This window comes from Cotesia glomerata, linkage group LG4 (genome assembly GCF_020080835.1).
Source record: "Cotesia glomerata isolate CgM1 linkage group LG4, MPM_Cglom_v2.3, whole genome shotgun sequence".
NCBI lineage: Eukaryota > Metazoa > Arthropoda > Insecta > Hymenoptera > Braconidae > Cotesia > Cotesia glomerata.
This window is the reverse complement of record NC_058161.1, coordinates 11492879-11518355: the sequence shown is the minus strand read 5'-3', so window position 1 is coordinate 11518355 and position 25477 is coordinate 11492879. Positions and strand designations below refer to the sequence as shown.

The window sequence follows — 25477 nt, the reverse complement described above, 5'->3', positions numbered from 1 at the left end:
ATAGTATATAGGGATCGTGCGTGAAATATAGAGGCAGCACTACTGTCGAAGTAAGCGCTCTCTAGTGTTCCTTTGCCGAAGATAGTGGCATCAAAACATTCATTAAAAACAACATAAAATATTTATAAATAATGGAAAAAATAATAAAATATGGCTTTCAACCGGTTGTCAATAATATTATACGTGGCCAAAATGATGAAAAAGGGAAAAAGTTATTTAACTCTAATCATGTCTATGGTGTAGTTGAAAAACAAAATAATTTTGCAAGTGTCATAACCAGTTCCTTGGGCAGGTTGACAACTGTACTCCAAATTACGGGAAGAAGTCTATTAGGTGTAGACCAATGAGTTAGATTACCGGTGACTTAGATCCCGATTACCTAGATTTCCATAACCCAAAATCCAATTACCCAAATTATCCATGACGTAGAATTTCTATGAGATAGATTACCGATTACCTAGAATTCCGATTACTTAGAATCCGATTGCCTAGAAATTTTATTGGATATTTTAATTTTTTTTTTTTCATTTAATTTTAATTTTTTTTCAATACATTTTTTATTATATTAATTTATTGTTATTGTAAATATAAATAAATTAATAATAGACTCCAATTTACATATCATCAGATATCAAGCTTTTTATAACTTAAAACAGATATGTCTTGAGAAAAGTATTTTATTTCGATATAAAGGGTATATCAGCCATCTATTAACTGATTGCAACACTATCATACAACTTCCTACTTTATCCAGAAGTAACAGGCGGCATATGTAAAAAAATTTAAATAATACTATTCATTAATAATCCTAGAGACGGCAGCACAAGACATTCTGTTCACTATGTGTGAACTCCTTAATGGATTTATAAGAGTTCGTGGTAATGCCAACTTATAAACTTAAAAAGCCCAAAGTTTGTCGGCAAAGTGTCCCCATCCCAAGTGTCCCCATCCCCTTGTACGTACGTAATATAGCCCATAAATAATTTATAAAGTTGATGGTTGTAAGTCAATCAAGAAGCGCGGTAAAAACATTAAAAACATACATGTATAGGTTATATATTCTTTAAATAAATTGATCAATCTAATATCATACTATAATTTAAAATTTGATTACAGACATTTGTCATCATGAGTGATTCAGATTTTAATGAATTATTAAGATCAGCTGAACAGTTGTCTGCAACTGTTGAAAGCATTACTGAGTTACAAGTTGAACGAAATCTTCGCCAAATTTTAGAAGCTTCCAATGAACTTTGGTCTCGTGTAACACAAACCGGTACTCAAGACACTCAAGTACAAGCGTAAGTTGTTATTTAATCATTATGTATTGTAATAGTTCTAATGATTCAGTTGTGAAGAATAATTTGGCTAAAATTAAATTTATCCATTTTACAGACACCTTTTGTTAGGTTCACGTGGTATCGATTTGCCACAAATTTCTCAGAAATTAAATTCACTCAGCGCAAGACGTACGTTTGAACCTTTAGATCCGATCGCAGATACTGATATTGTCAGTTATTTACGAAATGAAAAAGAAAATGCTATTCTTTCAATTATTGAACAAGTTCACAAAGACGTAAGTATTCCTATCGAAATAGTTTTTAATATTTATGTTTTTATAAATAACAATTAATTTTTATTTTGACAGACGTTTGAGCTTAATAGAATTCAGCAAATGGAGCATATGCTTGGAGAATGGAAACAGATGAGATTTGAGATAATAAATGCAATGACTGCTCCTTCTGGTGAACTTGTTGATTTGAGAGGTACGCCCCAAAGGACAAAATTGGCTGGTTCTATGGTGACTGGACTGTCTAATATTGAAATGGCTTATGTCAAAGAATTAAAATCATACAACGATTATGTACTAAGAAGTATCACTAGACCAAGTCTTTTTAACGCATTTTCAAAAGCTGCGGAATCATTTGACGACAAAAAAGTTTTGGACATGTGGAACATGGTCGGGTGTATGGTGAATATTCCACCAACTATTAGAGGAGATCAAGTAAAATCACGTAGCAGTTTAGAAGTAGAAGAAAAAATAGTTGAACAAGCTCGAAAATATCTAGAAAATCGTTACCGTGAATTTATGAATTCATTGGTTAATGAAAATTTGGCCCAAGCAAAGCGCGGTGGGATTCCGGGTACTGTACCATTAGTAGCAAGTTTTGTTGGAATTAAAGTACAAAACTTACGTGATTTAGAAGATGCTGTAGTTAATGATAGACCACTTTGGCCTCTTGTTTATTATTGCATGAGAGCAGGAGATTTAAAAGCTGCTTTACAATGTCTTAATCAGTATGGATTAACATCACATGAATACAGACAATCATTAGATGAGTCTGTAGACAATTCTCGTCGTTCCGGAAATCGTGGTTCATCATTTCAAGAATTCAAACAAGCACTAGAAGAAGCTCTTGAGAATCCACAGCGACGACCTAGTTCTCGAAGTGAGTCTGTTATCAAGCTTCACTATCGTAAACACGTAAGATCATCTACAGATCCGTATAAAAGAGCAGCTTACTGTACTCTCGTACCTTGCGATCCTGATGACTTACATTCTGAAGTAATGTCTACTGCTGATGATTATTTATGGCTTAAATTATGTCAAGTAAGATCTCAATCAGATACAGAAAATAAATTAACTCTTGAGAATTTACAAACAACTATTTTGGAAGAGTATGGAGAATCATATTATCACGCTCATGAACAACCATTTTTGTATTTTTCAATGTTATTTTTAACTGGACAATTTGAAGCAGCTATTGAATTTCTCGCAAGAGGTGCCAACGCACGACACTTGCCTCATGCTGTTCATCTAGCAGCAGCAATGAATGAACACAATTTATTAGCGCTTAGTCAAAGTGTTCTAGCACCTTTAATAACAGTTGATCCTGCCGATAAACCACCAGCAAAAAGACTAAATTTTGCTAGACTTATTTTATTGTACATTAAACGTTTTGAATGTTCTGATCCAAAAGAGAGTCTTCATTACTTATTCTTACTGAGATGTATGAAAGATCCTAACGGACAAAATATGTTTGCTGCCTCTGCTGCTGAAATGGTCATCAACTCACCACCGGAAAATCGTTCATTATTAGTTGGTAAAATTGATAATGACCGAAGACTTCCCGGTATTTTAGATCAATTCCAAATCAACGTTGATAAAGTTATTAATATTTGCGCAGAAACTCTTTACAAAAAAGGATTGTTAGAAGAAGCTGTAACTATGCACGATCTAGCTGGTAATCATGAAAAAGTACTTAACTTAATGTGTATGTTATTAGCACAAGTAGTAAGTCAAAAAAATACTGCTGGATCATTGAGATCTCGTTTACAAACAATTGCTAATGTAATTAGCTTACGTTATCAAGGGATTGCAATTCAGGTATCTGCTGAGCTAGTTGCTGCTTTTTACACATTACGTGATTTAATGACATTTTTCGACCAGTATCACAATGAACAGTATCAAACTGCTTTACGAACAATTTCCGATTCAAAATTATTACCTCTTCATGTTCAAGAAGTTGATGAAAGAGTTACTGCTTTAAGAAGAGTATCACCTGAAGTTTCAGGAACATTGTCAGATGTTCTTTTAGCTACTATGACAATTCTTTATCGGCAGTACCAAAAATTACGATTTGCTAAACCGGGTGATGAAGCCACTAGAGAACAACAGTTTCGAGATTTACGAGAGCAGGCACAAGCATTAACAAGTTTCGCTGGTACTTTACCTTACCGAATGCCTAATGAAACCAATAGCAAATTGGTCCAGATGGAGATACTTATGCATTAACATAAAAAAAATTAATTGTTCATTTCTAATTTGGTATAATTTTTTTCTAATAATGAATTTAAATACATAAAATTTCACTTTGATACATTGAATATTTTATTTAATTTGCTTTTTTTTTTATCATTCCATTTGAGTAGATTAATACATCTATTAATATTTATATATATTAAGGAAGTCCTTTCGCTCCAATTGAGTCAAAACAACTGTAGTAGTCAATATACGATAAATTAAAATAAAAAACCTATAAAAATTCCTAAAATTAAAAAATAAATAGTATATGAGGCATTGGTCGTTGAAATTTTGAAAATAAAAAAAAAAAAAAAATAGTTGAATACAAAAATTAATTTGACTCTTTCAAATCAGCTGCTAGTAACCTGTCCGTGATTTGGCAACGCTGTACTTCGGTTGTTTACATTTTCATTTGCACAATATAACCTTAACCACGTTTAAGTTTTTGCAGTCAGTGTAAATAAATAAATTAGTTTGAATTTATTGAATGGTCTGAAGCTTGCGCGCTACGCAACGTTGCCAAATGTTTTGACTTTATTTTAATGTAGGTTGCTTGAGAATTTTTTGTGATTTTATAATTTTAATTTCTCCATATATTCCACGGCAACCTATATATTTTATTGCAAAAAATGAAACCTGAATATTTCAAAAACCTTATTTCGATTTTTTTTTTATCCCATCTAATCGGTAGTTAATACCATAATTCGAGAAAGTTGTTAAGGTCTGACTTTCTCGTAAGACTCGGAAAAAATACTAACATTTAAAAAAATTTTTTTTTTTTAAAAATTTTCACGGTAAAGACTTAATTAAACTTTACTAGTAGATAAATAAGGACTAACTATTAGATTAAAATTAATTTTATGCGTAATCTAATATTTTTTATTTAACATTGATGGCGAAAGGACCTCCTTAAGTAAGTACACTTGAGTGAATTGTGAATAATTCGTACCTATTCTAAGCTAGCTCTTTAAATTACTTGAACTTTTAAGCTTTAAAGGAGTAATTGTAATACCAGTACTTAGATCTTGAACCTTTCCTTCTTTTACCTAAATAAAAAGATATCATATTTTTATTATAATTGTATTAATAATTGTAATTTGATTGTACCATTTATTTTACTTACGGCTTTATAATCCAAAATCATCTCTTTAAATGCTAAAAAGTCCGTTAAGGCGTAAAGAATGTCGAAAACTTCACCTTCTAATTTTGAACTGTTATCACTAATTCAAACATAAACAAATTATAAATTCCACATTTTTCTAATAATATAATTTTACTTTAATTTACCTCAGTTGTTTAAATAACATCTCTATTGAAAATTTTGGTATTATTTTTTTCAAATTGGTTTCTATGTAATTTTCTATCGTTTTATGCTGAAAAAAAAATATGTATATACATATACACATATAACATGTGAGTGATTACTTTCTTGACTGAAAAAATATTTTTCATACTTACATATTCTTCAAATATAATCATGTAAATCAATTTATTTTCTTCTTCGGAATCAAATTCTCGCCAATATTTTTCCAAGATATGTTGTTGAGTTTTTTGAAAATCAGTTTCTGGTACACATCAATTATTTCAGTATAAAATAAAGTGAACAAAAAAAAAACAATATACTATTAAAAAATAGAATATTTACCAATTAAAATATCTTCTATGTGTCCAATGACTTCATTGAATGAACTATTACAATCATTGCTGTCAAAATTATATTCTTGCTCCATATCAACGCTCACTGTTGAATAATAAATAAATCAATATTGTATTATAAAGTTGTTTCGTTGGTTTTATCATTAAAATAGTGAAACTCAATTGATGAATTTGACCGTAAGTTTCAGATGTTTATAATTATATATTTATTTAATTATTTATCGTCAACTACTTATTTGTTTATCGTGCTAATTTTTAAATTAGTAAATGCATTGAACATTTTCTTAAATTTTTTTATGCTAAAATTTCAAAAATAAAAGTAATTTTTATACACTTAATAAAATTTTTTTCGACAATATTTCATTCTTCATTTAAGAATAAGAATACTGTTGAAAATTAAATATTTCTAATAATAACAATTAATTATGCCCATAAGCCTTGTGTACGTTGGTTTGTATACGTTGAGGTTGGTTAGGCGTGTCATACACTCGGAGGGTGTGTATATATTATTATTATTATTCTCCCTTAACTATCGTTCATATAAGGCCACGAGCTACTTAATACAAATTCAAGACCGAAAAATAAAAAAATAATCTTACAACATCGAATTTATAAAGGATGTTTTAACCCTTCAGTACCCACGTTCTTTTTAGTGTCTCACTTGCACTGCAGCGACATCCTATAAGTTAAATGTTGTTGCGTGAGAAAAATTCTCATAGAGAGGGTACTGAAGGGTTAAAGATGTATGTACATAGAGCTAAATCACCAGCTGATAAGCCACAGTTGCGAAAAACTCCACTTGAGAATTTCTATTGTAAGTAATATAATATCTAGTAATGAAAAACCGAAATAGAGAAGAAATTAAAAACGAATACAATTAGAAATTATAAAAAAAAAAAATGTTGATATGTGATAAATATTTACAGAAAAAAAAAGAAACGCATTAAAATTTCGAGTGAAATTAAGTTCAAAACAACGTTTATCGAATAATATTTTTATAGCGAAAAATTATCATAATTTTATTCATTTCGTTTGGATTAGTTGAAAAAAATGCTGCAAACACTAATTAATTAATTGAGCAATATCTTGCATATTTTTTGGTTAATTTCGTAGAAATCTATTGCATAATACTAACTTCATCAATCATATATACTTTGTTAATAAATTTAGTTTTAGTAGAATTAAATTATAATTTTTCTAAGAACTCGTAAAATTGATTTAAAAACAAATATGTCACCGGCTATTGGGCACGTATGTATGTATATATCATTTCCATACGGGTTGGAAGTACACACGTATAACGTGCGTGTGCGTCTCCATCAAAATAAAGACAAAATATTAATTAATGAGATCTGTGTATTAATAATAATTAATGAGATCTGCGACATAACCCACTGTTGGAATTCATAAATTCAAATTATCTTTATCTGTCGAACTGTCGAACTGCCATCTGAATCAGCTGATGACTTGTAACGTATTTCTATTTTCAACTGAACATTTTTGAAGGATTCACTCTCAACATTAATTACCAAATAAACAAACAATACTTAATTTTATCATTAGTGACTAAGCTCACCAAAATTATTAACTATCAGTTATCAGTCGGTTGAATTGATTTACTTATTGAACTTGTAAGTATAAAAAAAATATTAATAATACATTAACAAATACTCACCAGAAACGTTATAAGTCTGTTATTAACCCCGGCGACACAAAAAAGTCTTTACTTTTTAGGTAGATTTTGTTCAACAGTTTTATTTAAGTAAAAAATTACTGATAATTTAATTTTTATAAGATTTTACCAAAAAATCTTATGTGCCACTTGGTAGATTGTTGTAAATATACGTACATGCTTGTTAATTTATTTTCTAGGAATAATGGAAGTTTATACTTTTGTCAAAAGTTTTCAAGAGCGTATCAATGAATTTACCGAAATATTATCAAGCCGTGAAACAATTGTTCCAGCATCTAGAATAAAATCAGAATGGTCGTACCATCTTGAGTTGGTGATTGAACCAGTTGGTTGGCAAGCGTTGTGGAAAATCCCTCGATTAACTTGTCAAGATTTACAAATTCATTATCCTACTGTTGTTGTCGTATCAGCAGAACACATTGATTGTTCTGAATTGACTGTCTTTGTAAAAATAATTGCGGTACAAGATGAGATACATTTGCCAGAAAAATATCAAGTACCTTTGATTGAATTATATCCAGCAAAAAATCAAAACAACAGTACATTAGATATAATCGGTACTGCTGAATGCATTGAACAGTTGAGGTTTTTTTATAACCATCTATGGATGCCTTGGGATGTTGATGATGATGAAAACTTCGATTGGGTATTACTTCATTTAGAAACACGGTTAAGGTTATTTTTTGACATTAAACGGAACAATGTAAATAAAGAAACTGCTGATATTATAAGGACTTTAATAAAAGAAGCTAAAGATATTTCTGATAAAATATCTAGATTAGAAGCAGACATTTCTGATGATGACGAAGAAACAGAAGACACCAAGTTTTTGGTAGATGAAGGAAAAACTTGTCAACTTATGAAGCTTCACTTGAGAATGCAACAAATTAAAGCAGAAGTTAACGTACTTGAAAATCCAGCAATGAGAGATGTACTACAACGGAATCCTAATTCTAACACACCAAACCGACAAGTAAAAAGAGAAGAAAGTCTAGATAGAAAACCGGAAGCTTTTGTCGTTTGGCGAGGAGGATCGTTGGAGGATACAATTATAAGCTTAAAAAAAGTTGATAAATTTGTGACAAAAGATACATTTATCAAGTTAGAATAATTTTTTTATTTTTTATTCAATTAATATTATTTTATAAATAATGGATTAAATTGTTCATCATCATTTTTCAGAATTACAGCAGATTTACAAGAAGCATTAGATGCTTCTGAGACAAATGATAAAGTATTTGTAACAGAGGGAGAACATTATATTTCAGGAGCTGGTGGCTTAGAGTATGGAGGCACTATTAAAAGTATTGGCAATAGTATAAATACGATTATTCATGCTAAGGAAAATGTCTGCTGTTCATCTTTATTTGATTTTTCTGGAGAGGAGGTATATATTACTGTTTTGATTTGGGTTTTATTTTCAAGTAATAATTCCACGATTATAAATACATTATTATTTTAAGGTGGTCTTAGATAATGTTACTGTTGATCTTGGTGAGCTTCTAGTGGGAATTTTAGCAAGGAAAGGCATCATTAGGCTAAGATATTGTAAAATATTTGCATCGAATCATAGCGTTATGAAACTAGGAATTGTTGTATTGCCAAACAGTAAATTGATTGCTGAAAATACAATTTTTGTGAATCTTGGAACTGCAGTTGTTGCTCATGCTGATGGAGAAGTTACTTTAAAAGATTGTAAATTTGAAAAATGCACGGAAGGCATTCAAGTATGGTTTTTAAGTTTATACTTTAATTTATTTTATTTATTGATTATTGATTAATTAAATCTAATTTTAGCTCCAAGATGAATCGCGAATCCGCCTCACAAATTGCTGTTTATCAGGCTTTATGGAGTACGGCATTCGCTTAGAAACCCAAAAATATCTTACCAGCGCGGAAGGGAAAAATGGCAGTGTAAATCTTTTAGAGGATGTTACAGAAATATCCTTGAAAGGCTGCACTTTTGAAAATAATATTCAAGGAGATGTATTATTAAAACCTCGTACGATGGCTGTTATAATACCGAATAATGAAAATCCAATGGAATTATGATCTGTTAAAATCATCCAATTAATAAATACGTTATTTTTTTATAATAATTAAGTGGTATTTGATATTTTAAACAAAAGCGACTTGACATTAAAAACTAATTATGTAATTTTCTCAGTATGTTTTGTATCTACAATAAAATAAGTTTTTTTAAGTTATTTTTAAATTATCTTATTAGTCATTAGTAATAAACATAACATTTTGAAAATGAAAGTTGTTCATTTTAAGTTTAATATCAAAATTTATTCATCAAATTAATATCAAGATTTATTCATCAAAATAAAATTCATTTTTAAAGTATTTGTTCTGATAAATTTTTTCCAAATAACAACTTTATCTTTTTATAAATTAATTTCCAAAATATATATATACAGAGTGTCCCAAAAGTGACGGACGCCATTGTAAAATCTGATAAACAAAAAAAATTTTGAGACGAAAAGTCCTTAGCCATTTTTTAATCAGACGCATAGATAATTAATTAATTAAAATAACGTCATTTTATGCGTTAGAGAGAGCTAGTTAGTTGTGTCTTTGTTTGGCACATACTTTACTGGACACTGGCGCTCTCTCTCTGACACATAAAGAGACGTTATTTTAATTAATAATTAATTATCTATGCAGTTAATTAAAAAATGGCTAAGGACTTTTCGTATCAGAATTATTTTTTTCATTAGATGCTACAATGGCGTCCGTTACTTTTGGGACACCCTGTATATATATATATATATATATATTTTAAAATTACCAGGAAAATAAAAAAAAAAACCTTATTGTTATAAGTAAATACCAATACAATTAATTTTTATTTAATTAAAATTTTACTAGAACAATCCAAAACGGATTAAATTTAGCAAAAAAAAAAAATAATTTTATTCTTATTGTTAATTTTTAGCACATGTGCGGGTGGAGTAAGTAGTGGGGTTGTAGGGTCCCTATATTATTTTAAGTACTATATTACATATATTACCACTTACGAAAAGTATTTATAATTTTTTCTAATAGGTGAAGCCATCATGAAGTTTTTTTTCCTCTTGAAATATTAGAATTTTATTATTTAGCATAACATTTATTAATTTTTATACATATATATTATTTATAAAAAAAATAGTTCATCATGTATGCATGAAAATGAAATTAGCAGACATCTGACAATTTTAATCATTGAAAGAATTATAACTAAAAAATTAAAATAAAATTAGAAGATCTTTTCGAAAAACGATAAATACACTTTTTGGAAATTAAAAGAAAAATTTTACATGCAGAAGATTTTTTTGAAAAACTATAAGTGCAATTTTTGGAAATATTTTTTTAGTTCTAATTTAATTAATGAAAAAAAAACAAAAAATTTTTAAGCGACTGCTGATTTCAGTATTATCATTGCATTATCAATAATTTTCAAATAAAACAATTGAAAATTAAAAATGAGTTGACAACAAATTAAATTAAAGGCTGGATTCTAGGAGTCGAATACATTGTCACGTGGTGAATTTGAAAAATTTATGGGTCATTCCATGTCAAATCGACCAATAGTTGGAATCGAGCCCCTTCGATTTGGATAAATTTTGGTCAGAAGTTTTCTTTTATCATATATAATTTAGCATGATATAAATTGTTATTTGTCCTTTTTTTACTTCATTTGTAGTTGTTGACGCCACTTATCGTCTTATTAACATGGGAATAATTTGTAATTTGAGATTGAGAACCATTAATGTGCAGAAATTTGTAAGTAAATAAGTATTCGAAAGAACGAAAAGAAATTGATATTTTCATGAAATTATTTCTGATTTTTATTGAAAATTAATATCTGTTTGAGTTATTTGACGTTGAAAACTGTAATTGGAGTGAAGAAACGGACAAAATATATCATGCGTTAAAAAAATAAAAAATTATATCATGCGTTAAGGATGACTACAAGATTATATCCAAAAAATAAAAAAAAAGTTGAAATTAATTTATTATTTAATATTTCCACGTCATGCATTCAATTTTTAAATGCTCAAAATTACAATATTATGTATCTGCATAACTTTACCTTATTTAGAAGTTGCAAAAAATAAAAAAAATTTTTTTTTTTTAATTAAAAAATTCATATTTTTGAAAAAAAAAATACCTCTCCAAAAATTTCAATATCTTTTAAGATCAGTGCATGGTATTATACAAAAAAAATTGAGCCAAAGTTTTAATGGCGGTCGTCATTTTTGACGATTTTCAAAAATTCAACATTTGACAAATTTGGCATTTTTCGAAATTTTTTTCTAAAATATTTTTTTTTTCAATAGTCCCAAGTGTCCCCTTTCAAACAAACGAAAGCCTATTCCTGTATCTATAATAGCGTTCGAGATATTACAAAAACAAAATTGAAAAACTGGAAAAATCGCTAAATTTTGAATTTGGATATCTTTTGAAAAAAATTTTTTTATTTTTTTTCCTTTGGCAGAACTTCGTTATATGATAAAAGAAAACTTCTGATCAAAATTTATTCAAATAGAAAGGGGTCGATTCCAACTATTGGTCGATTTGACATAGAATGACCCATATTAGTTTATTGTTAATTGATGGAATTTTTTTTATCATTTTAAATATTTATTATTATCACATATTTTTCATGTATTAAAGTAACATAAATTATATAAAATACTATTTTATTTTATTAATTGAAAGTTGAAAATAAATTTCTTATTATCGTTAGCAACCAACTGTTGTGTAAATATGGGACGGCGTAAAATTATGCGAACAATAGAGGAAAGAAGAAGACATTAAACGAATACGATGTGAAAAAAAAAGAAAAGGCAACGTAATCCACAAATTGTTAAAGAAAAAAACCACCCTAGCGGTTTTGTAAATGCCAAAAAAATGTCGCAATTATACAGTATTAATGCGGTATTTTTTCAGTTGTTTTGGTCAGTTTTTTTATCGAAAAATTACGGAACATTTACCGTAAAAATGCGATACATTTACGCTGAAAATGCGGCATTTTTACGGTAATAAGGCGGTAAAATGACTGTATTAAAACCATATTTAAAAAATGGTGTCAAATTAAATAACGCTCGGACTAGGATTCGAACCCAGAACGTCCTGAGGACATGTCGGCTACTCTACCATTTGAGCTACCCGGTCTATACCATAGTGTTTTTTTGCTTATTCAATATACATTAAGCCACACCGTCCATCTTACTATAAGCATATTTAAAATTAAATAATATAGTTATATATGTGAAACAATATAACTTTTCGATTTTAGAAAATTTGCAATTTTCTAAGTGAGAAATTAAAAATTGAAATTAAAATTAGAATATATTTACTTAACATATGTATTATTTTATATTAATTATCGCTAAATACCTAATTAAAAAATAATATTCTAAGTACATATTTTTTATTCAAAAACAGTATTTGTTTTTGCAAAGTAGCGATGGAGAATAAAAAGCAAAATTTGAAATTTTTCATTTTATGCATTTCTAACATAGAAGTGAACTAAAAATAAAACTAAATCTTTAATAATTGTCCATTATGTCAGAAAATATTCGGCAAAATTACTGTATTATTACGGTAATTATTGGGAATTTTTTGGGTAAAATTTGGGCATTAATGCGGTAATTGTATAGTATATTTTTGGTAACTGTACAGCATAAGTGCAGTATATATACTGGATAACTAGAGTATAAAAACTGGCCAAAACAACTATAGTTTAACCGCATTATTACCGAATTATAACGGTAAATATACGGCATGAGCATAAATGCCGAAAAATTACGGTATTTTTACGGCATTATCAAAACCGCGAGGGCACCCAATCAATCCTCTCATATTAGATCATCTTCAAATAATTTCGACAGATATCATATTATAAATAGTAATTCGAAAAATGTTACTATAACACCTTCTGGCAATGCTAACTGTCCCTAAGATTCTGCTTTAGATGATATTATGAACAATTTTGTAAATCTTTCGTCTACGCCTGGTAATATATCATTGTTTAGATACCCAGAAAATAACAATCTGATTTCCAACCCTATGCATCACAATACTTTCCCATTAAAGTCATTTATACCTGAAGCAGTCTCTCCAATAACATCTAACAAACAACACAATGTGAGATCCAATCATGATTATTGCTCTACTGTACATGACGGTTTTTCTACGTCGATCCCTACATCGTTTTCGACAAAATCAGAATATCAATATTCTGAAGACAATCATATCATTCTCCATCTTCGTATGAATCAACGACATTTCAATATTGTCAATCTGATCGTAATTATAGTAAACCAAACGACGAACTTCATCAAACAGAGTTTCCTAATGATAACAATCCAAATCAAAATCAGCCTTTAAGACAACCTAATGAAAATAACTTAACAGTAGCAAACAATAACGATGAAATTCAAGAGCATTACATCATTGGTAATATGATTGTTAAATGTTGACATTGTAATGCAAAACATTTTGTTGCTGAAAAAGTCGCTAATAAATATAATTATTTTAATGATTGTTGCCGTCATGGCGAAGTAGATTTGAATCAAACAGATCCTCCAGCTTTAATAAAATCTTGATTTTCGGGAATTCATGAAAAATCACAAAATTTTTTTGATTGCATTAGAAATTTTTAATAGTTCATTCTCTTTTGCTTCTTTCCATGCTAACTTAGCAAATCTTTCTTCTCAAAGACGTTGATCATATTGTTTCACGATTCAGGGACAGATATATTATCAAGTAGGGGAAGGGGGGGGGGGCAAAGTGGGCCCTCCTAACATTTAGGACTCAAAATTTTAGGGGCAAAGTGGGTCCCCTGAAATTTTTTATAAAAAAGGTGAATAATAAATTATTTATACTTTTAATAATGATTAAAAGTGGTTTTTGTCAAAAAAATTGTCATTGATTATAAAAAGTAAGAAAAAGAAATAAAAAGAACGGTTCGTCAAATTTTGCCATACTGCTTTTTCGTAAAGGGTAATGAGAAACAAATACTAAAAGAAAAGAAATAAGTCAATAGGTTCATTCGCACGCTTTTTCATATTAAAAAATAGCAGATCGAGTTCAAAAGTGATCAATTTGACAAATAAAATACCCCGTATTTTCTGTAATTCTCCTAATTTTTTAAAAGAAGTAATTTGTTAAAGACGTCATAATAGATAATGAAAGAACAACAGTTTTGTTTGGAAGTGGTCGTAGATAAAAATTTAAAACTACAAAAATTTAAGATGTTAATATCTCCTGAAATATTGATGTTAGCAATTTAGTGCTCGGGATCTTTTTTGTAGAAAATCAAATCTACTACAAGTTAGTTATTCAAATGTTTTTCGCAGCTCTTCTCAGTGACGAGAAAAGGACATAAAAACGTAAATTTGATGAAAAAATTGGATTTGGTGGTCCATACTCCCTCGCCAGTATGAGTTACGATTACGCGCAACAATGGGCAGTTTTGTGGAACATTCAATTTTAAGTAAAATAACCCATCTTTGATTGAAATAATGCTATGAAATGCTGCTGAGCTGTGAAAATTTAAGGAAACAGTTCGAGTTTTACGTGTATATTTAATGGGAAATCTTTTCACACCTTGATCGAGCTTTGAGAAGTTACATTATCCCTGATATTACTGAACTTATAATAAGTGATGCTCTAATATATGAAATATGTATAGACGTGTTTTCTATTATTTCATCTGCACGTAACATTGCTGATAGTGGTATAATGAGTGTACATAGGATTCGTGTTACTAGACGTTTACGAAAATGATAATCCTATTTAAATACGCACTAGAAATTTAAACAGTGCGCTACGCGCGCGCCTTAATTTTAACCAATGATAAATCGTGGCCCGACTTATAACTAACTTCAATACTTTTATATATTTTTATTCAGAGGATTATTTTTAGGAATAATTTTTCGGAGTATCCATTATTTTAGTAAATATCAAACAAGTGAATGCACAAAAGATTTGATTACGGGTCTCTGAGTTATTACTAAAGCATTACTTGCACGCGCGCGCTTGCGCGCGAATATCATTTGTAGTATATGTATATTTATCATTTTTAAGTTGCCTGAGTGCAGTGTGTTTTCTCGGACTTAATATGATAATAAAGACAATTTAATATAAAAATATCAATTGACAAAAAAATACATTAATGACAAAATTCTTGAATTTCATAATTCATAAAAATTTAAACCATTTTATACATAATAATAAATTTTTGTTTATAACCTGAAAACTTGATTTGTTATTTCTGGAAACACGTGTACTTTGAGTTGTAAACAGGGGTTCGACAATTACACAGAAAATTTAAAGGTATATTGAATTTATAGCAATAATCATATCTAATTTTAATATTATTCTTTTTTTTTTTTTTCTATCCCATTTCAGAACTATTTTGTTTTAACTTGTTATCAGAAGCATAAATAGTCGAATGCAAATTTAATTTTCTCAAGTGGTTGCTAAAATATTCAATTATAGAATTTTTGTCTATGAAGTTATAATGTCAATATTTAATATAATAGGTGTCCGAAAGATCTATTTTGGAATTTTATTAAGAATTAGAGCGGTCAAAATTTTATCACAAAAAGTTTTTATTAAGAAAATGTCCCAAGCGTAATTTTATTGATAGAAGTCAAAATTGTTCAAGTTTAATAGTAACGTGAAAATATTTTAAATTGTGGATCGTAGTATATATATATTCGAAAAATTGATAAGAATGACAATGTTCCATTTAGTTTCAAAATTTTTTCATAACTTTCTGCGAGGAAATCGCTTAGATGTATGCACTTGTTTCGTTTTTTGATATACTTTTAACACAGGAAAATAAGTATTTATTTTTTGACTGAGAAATCCAAAAATATAAACATTTTTTCTATTATATACTACTTTTGCATTATGGTAATACCATACATTGGTACCCATATTGAAAATTATAAGGCATAAACCGTAAAAGTGGAGAAAGAAAAAATTTGTTACTTACATCAGTGTAATGCAATAAATATATTTATATGGAATTTATCCAAAAATATACGATCGAAATTAATATTTATAGTTATTATAATCAGTAACTTTTTTTTTGTAATTTAACGTGAGATAATGAGACATGAATTTTTTAACCAAGATTTTTCAATATTTAAAGTAATTATTATTTATTTTTTTTTTTTTCAAGTTTCTAAAAAACTTATTTCTCAATATTATTTTAGGTGTCAACAGGAGACTGATCAGTTAGTATTACTACGAATTAAATCGAATGATAGTTTTTGAAGACACCAATAAACCTGACGAAGCATAAAAGTAATAACCAGTTATAAAACTTAACTACTATATTCAGTTTTTCACAAAGGACCTAAAACTTTTTAAAGTTTCGCGAATTGAATAAATTAATTAATATGATAAAAACTAGTGATTTATCTGATCAGTTGATTGATAAACAGACTCAATTTGGTAACAGTCGAATTTTGAGTCCTTCGGATTCTATTTTTGTTTTTAAAAAGACAGAATCTGATTATGAAGAACGTTCTTCTGATGATGAGGTAAGATATGGTTTTTTATTTATTTTTGTTTATCGATATCCAAAACTATTTTATATGTTGAACAACTTTACAAGCTATACATAATGAAAAATATGATTTAATGACAGTTATGTAAAATGCACTGACGTCGACCAAATGCTTTTACGTACAGAGTAAGTTAATTCACAGGTATTTGGGAATTTAAAGTCAAAAAATGATTGAGCCATTGATGATCTGTGATTTTTTATTGCTTCTCTATTAGAGACTTTATCAAGAAACTTAAGTTGTCCAACCGCTTGTCATGATATTAATTATAATCCATGCAGTTAATTAAGTACAAGTATTTATTTAATTTAAACACTGAGGTGAAATTACTTAAACTTTTTTAAATAAAATAAACTAAAATTTCTTAATTACCAGCAATGTGCGCACCCCAATCTATCAGCCAACCCGTGAAGTAACTAAATCTATTTATTTATTTGAATGCCCCGGAAAAAAATGAATTTGTTTAATCATATATAGTTATATATAATCACTTATATATAATTAGACCTGAAAATTGGGAAGATCTAATCATATATAATTAGATATAATTATTTCTATAAAAATAAAAAAAATTCACTGTAAGCGGGAATCGAACCGGGGACCTGACGCTTTAAAGACTAACACGCTACCTGTTTACCTACGAAACTTACTGGAAGAGTAAAGCTTGAAATACCTACAACTAATGCAAATCGAATACATAATCGATTTTTATAAGTTAAATAAATTAATACAGTTCCATTATTTCCTCCACAAAAAAATATAGTTTAAAAGATTATTAATCATTGGAGTAGCAGACTCTGAGATGAAAACAGAGAATGTTTTATAGTAATCACAAAATGCATTTATAATTATATATGATTTATATATAATTAGTTATGATTCATATGTAGTTATATATGATTCATATATAATTATATATGATTTCCGTATAGTTACACTGATATTGATAGAAGGATTTGTTTATATTTAATGAGCTTTATTAACTGTTAATAAGTGATTTTTTAACATCATGGGATTTATTATATATTTATTACCAGTTAATAAATTATTTATTAAATATGATTTATTAAATGTTAATAAATATTTGTTAACAGTTAACAAATATTTATTTAAAATCAAAAGCAAAAATAGCAATTTTCTTTTGACATTTTTTATAACCAGACAGCTGGAATACATAACTGTAACACATGATAATAATTCAAATCACTAAATAAATTAACGTTTTTAATATTGAAAAATTTAAAAGATAATTATGAGCTGTGATAGAATTCGGTATGTTACAATAAACGTTATTATAATGTAATATAATTAATGAAAATAATTTATAAAGATGATTTTTGTTTATAAGCAATCTTCATATATATCATATGACATTGCAAGTGAAACAAATTCACTCAACAAAATATTTATTATATACTAGCCGTGAACACCCGCTTCGCTGGGTCATTTTTAATAGTGCAGTTATTTGTTGATTTTTTTTTTTGCTAAAAAAGAAATTAATGTCGCTGTCACTTTTACTAAGCTAACAAATTGTGTTTTTCCTTATGACGACGAAAATTATTTTATTTTTATTTATCATCCGAGGTGATTATTCTCTAAATAGTTAACACATTTCGTCGCAAAACATGATTTTTATTGATCAAAAAGAGTCGCACAAACTTTCTTTTCCTTATATCTTTCCTTATATAACATATATAAATATATGAAAAATTGATGTGGGTACTCAAATGAAAGGTCTCTATGAGTGTAACTCCAGATGAGCTTATATCGTAGAAAATATCATCAGTAAACAAAATACGACGTCATTTCTTAATTATTGAAATTTTTTAAGATATAAGCTCATCCCGATGTTACACTCATCAAGAGCTTTCATTTGAGTACCCATATGCATTTTTGATATATATATATATATATATATATATATATATATATATATATATATATATATATATATATATATATATAATATATATAAATTTATAAAATATATGAAAAATTGATGTGGGTACTCAAATGAAAGCTCTTGATGAGTGTAATGTCGGAGTGAGCTTACATATTTCAGAATATCAATATTTAAGAAAGTAGAGTGCAATTTAACAAAAATCGATATGTAATTAAGCAAATTTTATTTATTCGTAGTTGGCAATTCTCGGCAGTCACATAGTGACTGCAGGTTGCTCGTGTTTTATATTTTTCAACAACGATGTCTACCGAACTAATTAACCGATTTCGACGTTCTTCATAGCAATCGACGCCGATACTCAAAAGCTATAAATTAAATTACGACTACAATAACAATCCGACATTAATTGAATAAATTATTTCAAAAAAATACTTTTTTTGAATTATTTCGAAAATTTTTTCGAAGTTTTTCGAAAATCAGGGTACAACTACTAATTTCCCGATTTTTTGAAAATCATTGATTTTCATAGCGGGAAGTTGAAAAATACTTCGATTAACGATTAAATTTAATATCTAATTTCAAAAATTTCCATTAATCATTGAAAAAAATTTTTTTAATTTGATATATTTCCATTAACCATTAAATTCAATATTTTAATTTAAATGATTTTTACTGATCATTAAAAAAATATTTTTAATGATAAATATTTCCATTCACAATTAAATTAAATTTTTTAGTGGAAAATTTTTTCATTAGAGAATTGAATTTAATGAGTTAATGAAAATATTTTTCATTAAAATTTTCACAACTCTGGTCTGGTCCCATCGGTCAATTTTTGAAAAAGTTCTAGCGATTAAAAAAAAAAAAGAGGGGTTTAATAAAAGATTCGTAACTTTTTTTGGATTGGGTAAAAAAAAACTGAAATAGTTCCTAAAAATGTCTTTTGGGGGGTAAAAAAAGATACAAAACTTTGAGAAGCATTGAAGAAGGTTGGGTAGAAAATTTGTCGATTTGGCATGGCATGACCACCCATATACTATCATTTTATGAAAAGGACAAATACTCATTGTTATTAATATAATCCTCATGTTAATTTGTTATCTGTATATGATTTGATTTTTTATATGAATACTTTTGTCATTTCTTTAGCTGTCATCACATGTTCGTTTTCTCAAAAGTAATGAACCCATCGGTTGAGATACTGGCCAGCCGTTTTTTTTGCGCGTTTTTTTTATTTCATTTATCCAACTTCTGCTGTTCTTACTATTCGTTTATTTTTACTGCCAAAAAGTTTCTCATCGGCCGTTTCAGACTCTGAGTGTGGAATGCGCTTCCTGGTTGCCAAGCACATTAGACGTATTTAGTAGAGAACATGGTTTCAGCATCATTTATTTGAGTGAGACTGATTCTTAACTCTATTTCTAAAAAATCTAACTTGAGACAGGATGAAATTTTTAGATTAGCCTAAAATTAGATGCTATGTTTCAGGCTTATGACATTATTTATTATATTCAAAAGCTTTTCTATAGATGATTAAAATTTGAAACATGTTCTTTCTCAACTTAAGCTACCCTGATAAAAGTGGTATCCATACCTAGTTCTGACGTCTGGCTGGATTGTCTCAATGACAAAAGAGGTCCTTAGTCCAGTCAGAGTTAACATTTTTCATGGAAATCAGGTTTAGGCTTCCGTACAATCGCTTACATGCATACACGCTACAGCTTCCTCACAATGGACACTTTCATAGATCGTTTAATTCTGAGTAAATTTCAATTTAGACCATTATGATAGTGGTTGCAAAATATTTTACTTTTAATGAAATTCGTAAAATCTATTTACTAGGACTTTAAAAAAATTGAAATACACAATGACGCACACCAAGTACGTTCTAAAATTTTTTTTTTAATTTTTAAATTTACAATAAGATTTTTTTTAATTTCCGAAAATCATAAACAATCATATCGGTTACTTGGATTTTTTGATTTTTTTATTTTGTATCTTTTTGTAAAGAAAAAAAAAAAAAATTTTTTTTCCTAATAGTCTTATGAACGTGGACTTGGCGCGACTTTTTTTTACAGTGAAACTGTTTTTGTTCGGATATACTAATAACAAGCTGACAACACCACCTGTACTTGAGTTACGAAAAAAGCGCGCATGCGTTAGAATTTCTTAAAACTATAAGCTCGGACGGTGATATTAGGTTTTTTCTTAAATGAATAATTTAATTACTCGTACGCGATTGGCTAGGGAAAGTACAGAAACAACAAGTTTTGAGGTCCTGATTACAGTCCTGATTGTCTGTGTTATATAATTTGGTATAAACTGTTTGCTCCGATTGTCATGATACAACTATCTTAAAACTACTAAATTTGATGAAAATTCGGTTTCAGAAAATTGAACTAAAATCTATAACATCTTGAATTTTCGAAAATCTATTATTTCTATACCGGAAAATGAAAAAGATTGACTAGAACTAATAAAATTCTCAAAAACACTGAATTGTCTTAGAAGAAAAATAATTTTTTTTTACTAAAACATTTTTTCTTGGTTTAATAAAATTTTTACAACACTAAAATTATTAGATCCTTTGTGAATATCCTCGCAATTAAAAATGTTTTTAGTTTAGTCAAGATTTTTGTTTACTATATATACAATCAATCATCAATAAAAAAAACATATGTAAGTTTAAAATTTCAATATTGTGACATTATGAGATAGTATTGTGTTTAATTTAAATTTTAATACACGGAAAAAAGTAAACTGTAATATTCACTCGGATTACGGTTAATTTTTATAGTTTCAAACAGTAAAGCGGACATCGGGGTGCCAAAAATATAAATATTACAGAACTTAATGTAGAAAGTATAAAAGCCACAATTTATAATTTAATATCCAAAATAAGTAATTAGCAGCCGTCACTATAGTAAATAACGACTCTTTCATCTTAAAAAATTACAGTTTCAAACAGTAAAAATTGCCATTTCAATATATAGTCGATATTATGAGGAGAAGGGGAACTCAGATGAAAGAGAAGGGGGTCTCATTCTGGGAGAATTTAACATTTCAAACAGTAAAAATTATACTTTTAAAATATACATTTTACCAGTCCAAGCAAGTCAATAATTACAGTTTGATCTTTAGCGTTGCGTTTAAAATTTACCATTTTACTTTATAAATATTGACGTTGCTTATATTAGAAATTTACTAACTTTATTTTATACTTTTTACATATCATAAGATCATTTTTTAGGTACCAAACGATAAATATCAAAGTCTGAATTGTTAATTATTATACTTAAACATTTTAGACATTTATAGCGAATATTACTGTTTGAAATAGTAATTTCTTCCATATAAAGAGTAAATTGTAACGTTTAAATGGTAAATATTATAAAGTGAATAGTAAAATCACGATTTTACTGTTTGAAATGGTAATTTTTAGCAGTTGATCATTACTTATTATAAATCGACTGTTATTTATTACAGTTTACTTTTTTCCGTGTAAAGTTGACAAACTTCTGAGAAAACTTATAGCACAGCTATCTGAGAACAATGTATAGCTTTAATCGCCCTGCTGTTAAATATATCGAGCGAGATTCAACTCTTCTTGCCAATATATTTTAAGAGATTCTTCTTCCCTTGGAACTCTATTACGTCTGATGTTATAAATCAAAAATTTTAAAGAAGAATTGTATTCATCTGTCTATATGAGGTGTATTTTTAAAAGCGCTCTTTGCTCTCATGATACGAAGTATTCCATGATCATATGTCGCACAAAAACATCAATTCAAACGTATTTTAAATACGTACAATGATAAAAAAATCTAACTTCTATTCTACAATAAAATTGCGACTGTATTTTCATGGGAAGAGGTTTGATTTGATCAAATCAGATCGTTGAATTCGATGAAAATTTAGGTATAGAGTGCGTGTGTTGATAGATCCGATTTTATCTGTTCAGATCATACCAGATCTGATCTAATAGGTATTTTTTTTAACGAAATAAAATTTTTAGATTAAGTCAGATCTAGATTGATAAAACAAGATGTGATGTTCAATCTAGAATGGATAGTAAAACTACATAAGCACATCATTTATTGTTAATTTTTTTTGTTATACTATTGAAAAAGTTAAAAAAAATCGAAAAAAATAATAGGCCTAAAGCATAAAAAAATTTAATACTGGTAAACATCAACTTCAAATCTCTACTCTCATCCTCATAATTAATAGCTTCAAAAGTGCTTTTCTCGAAACTATATTTTGAAAGTTGGAAAGTAACATTTTACGTAAACGGCTCAACTGATCAATTTAAAATTTCCATGTAAGTTTTATAGGTATTTATTTTAGTAATTAATTAAAGATGAACTTTTTCAATTGATACTAGCTTTTTTCAAAAAATTTTAATGCAAAAATATTAGTTAAAAAATCAGTATCCCTTTTTCGAAAGCCGCAATTTTGTAGAAATCTTGTAGAAATAGATTGATTTATCCACAAAATTATGGATATTCGTATTTTTTTGAGCTGAAAAAAGCTAATAATATAAGATAAGTACAGCTTAGAATGTTTCGAGTTCAAACTAACGAAAGGTTCGAGGAAGACAAAGTCAACCATTCTTCAAATTTTCTAAAAATAAAGAAAATTTCTTTTCCTATTTACCTCACCGATGACATCACATTTGAATGTCCGTCTCGTGCACGTACGTCATATATTTTTTTCGTATTATAACTGCATAGCTCTTGTAGAAAATCGAATTATTTCCATTAAAGACTCTTGTTATATCAGTGTAATAAACACGTAACAAACACACGTGCATGCACTTTTCCTAAAAATAGCTAGTTTTTTTTTTTTAATATTATAAAATGTTGACGTCTGTTGAAATTTAAATTTCAAAAATTAGTCAGCCCGTGACTAATTAAGTTTCTATTAAAAATGTAAAAACTAGGTTTTAACACTCAAAACATGTATTGTAAACAAATAAATATACTTAATTTTAATACAACACAGAAATAGAAGTTTTACTGGGAAATAAATTTTTTTGACTCTAAGAAAATATTTAAAAGGACGGAGATTTTTTTAAAGAGATAAAATTTTCGTGCTTCTAGAAAATTGTCATTTGAATCAAGATTGTTTCGATTCTTTCCAAAAATATTAATTGTTTAAGTAAATTTTTTCTTCGTACGTTACGTAAATTTTTTATACAGAAACATTCAGAAAAATTGCAAAGGAATTTTTTTTTTCAATTTTTTCAGAATTAGCAATAAGGAAAAACTTATTGTTTTTACTTTTTAAAGTATTGAATTAAAAAATTTAGGTTTATAATACAAGCACAAAATTCAACAGAATTCACAAGTCTTTCTCATAACTGATGAATTTAAATTTTCCGTGTCCAATTGAACTAAAATTAAAACTGCCCGAAGAGCATTAAAAAGCACAGAAGTATTCAAAAAATAAACTGAAGAAATGGATCATTAACTTATAAATAAAAAACGAAAAAAAAAATTATTACCAATAAATGTTTAGTTTATTGAACGGCATATATTCATGAAGCTACTTTACGGTCACTGATGTAATTCAAAACAATAACAATATAGAATACTAATTATTAAGTTTTGACGAGGTGACAGACAAAGATAAAAATATTTATAAGGTCTCGTGTGGTGTCTAGGATCAAATTAAATGAGAGACCAAATGACTTAATTTTATAAAAACAGTTTAAAGTAGCAATTACATCGAGATAACGCGATAACCGATAAATCTTAAAAGAGAAAAGCACATGGCAGATTTACCATTATGCTATATGTGGAAGAAAAATCGGCTCATACAACGGTTTTTTAAAATTTTATTTTGTTTATTTATAATTTTTGCCCATATCTCTGTTACAAACAATAGTATTTCACAAAAATTTGGAAAAAAAAATTTTGTCTATAAATAAATTTTGATGAGTAAAAATTTTCCTTTAATATTAAAAGATATTATAATATTTCAAAAATTCTTTGGTCAAACTCAAGAAAAGGAATACGCTTAAGAGAAAAAATTAGAATATTTTCTGTGGTTCAATTAATTGATTTTAATTAACCTAACAACAATCGAGTATCGATCAAAGATCACAGTATTTGAAATCAAAAAAGTTTTACAAAATTATCCTATAAAACCTTCGTTGATTATCAATTATCATAATCAGATTGAATCACCATTCAAATCATTACTTTTTTTTTTTTTTAGATAACATACGCCAATAGTATTTTATATACATATAAACATTCTATAGTATATTGCTGGGTAAATATGTTTCTGAATAGTCTTTGTAGTTGATTTAAAAATTTGTCTAGGTAATTAATTACCATTTAAAAGATTAAAATGTTATTTATCAACGCTTTTTCCCAAGCTGATTTTCAATCATATGTATAGTTACTTATTCGTAATAAATTTAGTTGCTACCTTATTTCAACATTGTTGTGTAGAAAAGCAACATAAAAAATAACAGAAACTGTTCCCCGGGCAATCACGTGCTCTGAGCCAAATATACTTCCAGTGTCTTTCAGCTCTCGGCTGTTACTGGGTAAGAAAGCAGAGAGCGACCTGTATGTTTTTGTTTTACTTTTCTCTGTATATCTCTATTGCTCGTTTTGCGTGCTGTTTCTGTCCTTTAATTTATTGTGTGCTGTCTACGAGCATTTTCCTTGTAGTTATTTTACTGCTTTTATGCGAACTGTCTATGCAGCAGTATTACCAAATACAGAAATCTAATTAGAGATGGTCTGAATGCAAATTTACTTCATTTTTTCCGGTGTCTAAAACGTACTGCATCGTATTAATGGTGACACGTATTGATAGCCTCGAAC

The 25477-nt window shown here is 28.0% G+C and overlaps 4 protein-coding genes across 17 annotated transcripts in view; 3 read left to right on the top strand and 1 right to left on the bottom strand.

Annotated features, from left to right (window-relative positions):
- The first annotated feature begins 645 nt into the window (after positions 1 to 645).
- On the top strand, positions 646 to 3885 carry LOC123263798 (nuclear pore complex protein Nup93-like). 3 transcript variants are annotated; one of them, XM_044726767.1, is made up of 4 exons: positions 646 to 1022; positions 1117 to 1301; positions 1396 to 1576; positions 1649 to 3885. In XM_044726767.1, exons 1-4 carry the CDS (start codon positions 996 to 998, stop codon positions 3794 to 3796), a joined length of 2541 nt encoding a protein of 846 aa, XP_044582702.1. In that variant the 5' UTR covers positions 646 to 995; the 3' UTR covers positions 3797 to 3885. The 3 variants fall into 3 exon arrangements, with proteins under 3 accessions (XP_044582702.1, XP_044582703.1, XP_044582704.1); XM_044726768.1 differs by having other exon boundaries at positions 647 to 1045; XM_044726769.1 differs by having other exon boundaries at positions 647 to 1051.
- Positions 3869 to 25173, bottom strand: LOC123263808 (ADP-ribosylation factor-like protein 2-binding protein). 8 transcript variants are annotated; one of them, XM_044726790.1, is made up of 7 exons: positions 5879 to 6053; positions 5451 to 5546; positions 5264 to 5370; positions 5093 to 5178; positions 4929 to 5025; positions 4720 to 4851; positions 3869 to 3967 (listed from the first exon to the last, which is right to left on the bottom strand). In XM_044726790.1, exons 1-6 carry the CDS (start codon positions 5943 to 5945, stop codon positions 4765 to 4767), a joined length of 540 nt encoding a protein of 179 aa, XP_044582725.1. In that variant the 5' UTR covers positions 5946 to 6053; the 3' UTR covers positions 3869 to 3967; positions 4720 to 4764. The 8 variants fall into 8 exon arrangements, with proteins under 8 accessions (XP_044582725.1, XP_044582728.1, XP_044582729.1 ...); XM_044726793.1 differs by lacking the exons at positions 3869 to 3967; positions 5879 to 6053 and adding exons at positions 6061 to 6088; positions 6201 to 6263 and having other exon boundaries at positions 4407 to 4851; XM_044726794.1 differs by lacking the exons at positions 3869 to 3967; positions 5879 to 6053 and adding an exon at positions 25074 to 25173 and having other exon boundaries at positions 4407 to 4851.
- LOC123263803 (protein nessun dorma) lies at positions 6007 to 9416 on the top strand. 4 transcript variants are annotated; one of them, XM_044726779.1, is made up of 5 exons: positions 6007 to 6275; positions 7334 to 8255; positions 8337 to 8541; positions 8618 to 8881; positions 8952 to 9416. In XM_044726779.1, exons 2-5 carry the CDS (start codon positions 7339 to 7341, stop codon positions 9204 to 9206), a joined length of 1641 nt encoding a protein of 546 aa, XP_044582714.1. In that variant the 5' UTR covers positions 6007 to 6275; positions 7334 to 7338; the 3' UTR covers positions 9207 to 9416. The 4 variants fall into 4 exon arrangements, with proteins under 4 accessions (XP_044582714.1, XP_044582715.1, XP_044582713.1 ...); XM_044726780.1 differs by lacking the exon at positions 6007 to 6275 and adding an exon at positions 6683 to 7092; XM_044726778.1 differs by lacking the exon at positions 6007 to 6275 and adding an exon at positions 6684 to 7096.
- Positions 15233 to 25477, top strand: part of LOC123263801 (RNA pseudouridylate synthase domain-containing protein 2-like) — a 113249-nt gene continuing 103004 nt past the window's right edge. The window contains exons 1-2 of one of the 2 annotated variants that reach the window (XM_044726775.1): positions 15233 to 15488; positions 16379 to 16708. In XM_044726775.1, coding sequence (XP_044582710.1) covers positions 16565 to 16708 — 144 coding nt within the window. In that variant the 5' untranslated portion in view covers positions 15233 to 15488; positions 16379 to 16564. Of the gene's footprint in view, positions 15489 to 16378; positions 16709 to 25477 lie in introns of those variants that run through there. The other variant, XM_044726771.1, reaches the window with a different exon arrangement.

Coding starts and splice junctions, on each gene's coding strand:
- LOC123263798 (XM_044726767.1), top strand. CDS start 996: ATGGTTGTAAGTCAATCAAGAAGCGCG. Junction 1,023..1,116: donor TAAGTCAATCAAGAAGCGCG/GTAAAAACATTA, acceptor ATTTGATTACAG/ACATTTGTCATCATGAGTGA. Junction 1,577..1,648: donor TTGAACAAGTTCACAAAGAC/GTAAGTATTCCT, acceptor TTATTTTGACAG/ACGTTTGAGCTTAATAGAAT.
- LOC123263808 (XM_044726790.1), bottom strand. CDS start 5,945: ATGACACGCCTAACCAACCTCAACGTATACAAACCAACGTACACAAGG. Junction 5,547..5,878: donor GCTTATGGGCATAATTAATT/GTTATTATTAGA, acceptor ATTATTCAACAG/TGAGCGTTGATATGGAGCAA. Junction 4,852..4,928: donor TGATTTTGGATTATAAAGCC/GTAAGTAAAATA, acceptor CTTTTTATTTAG/GTAAAAGAAGGAAAGGTTCA.
- LOC123263803 (XM_044726779.1), top strand. CDS start 7,339: ATGGAAGTTTATACTTTTGTCAAAAGTTTTCAAGAGCGTATCAATGAA. Junction 8,256..8,336: donor ACAAAAGATACATTTATCAA/GTTAGAATAATT, acceptor ATCATTTTTCAG/AATTACAGCAGATTTACAAG. Junction 8,542..8,617: donor TTGATTTTTCTGGAGAGGAG/GTATATATTACT, acceptor TATTATTTTAAG/GTGGTCTTAGATAATGTTAC.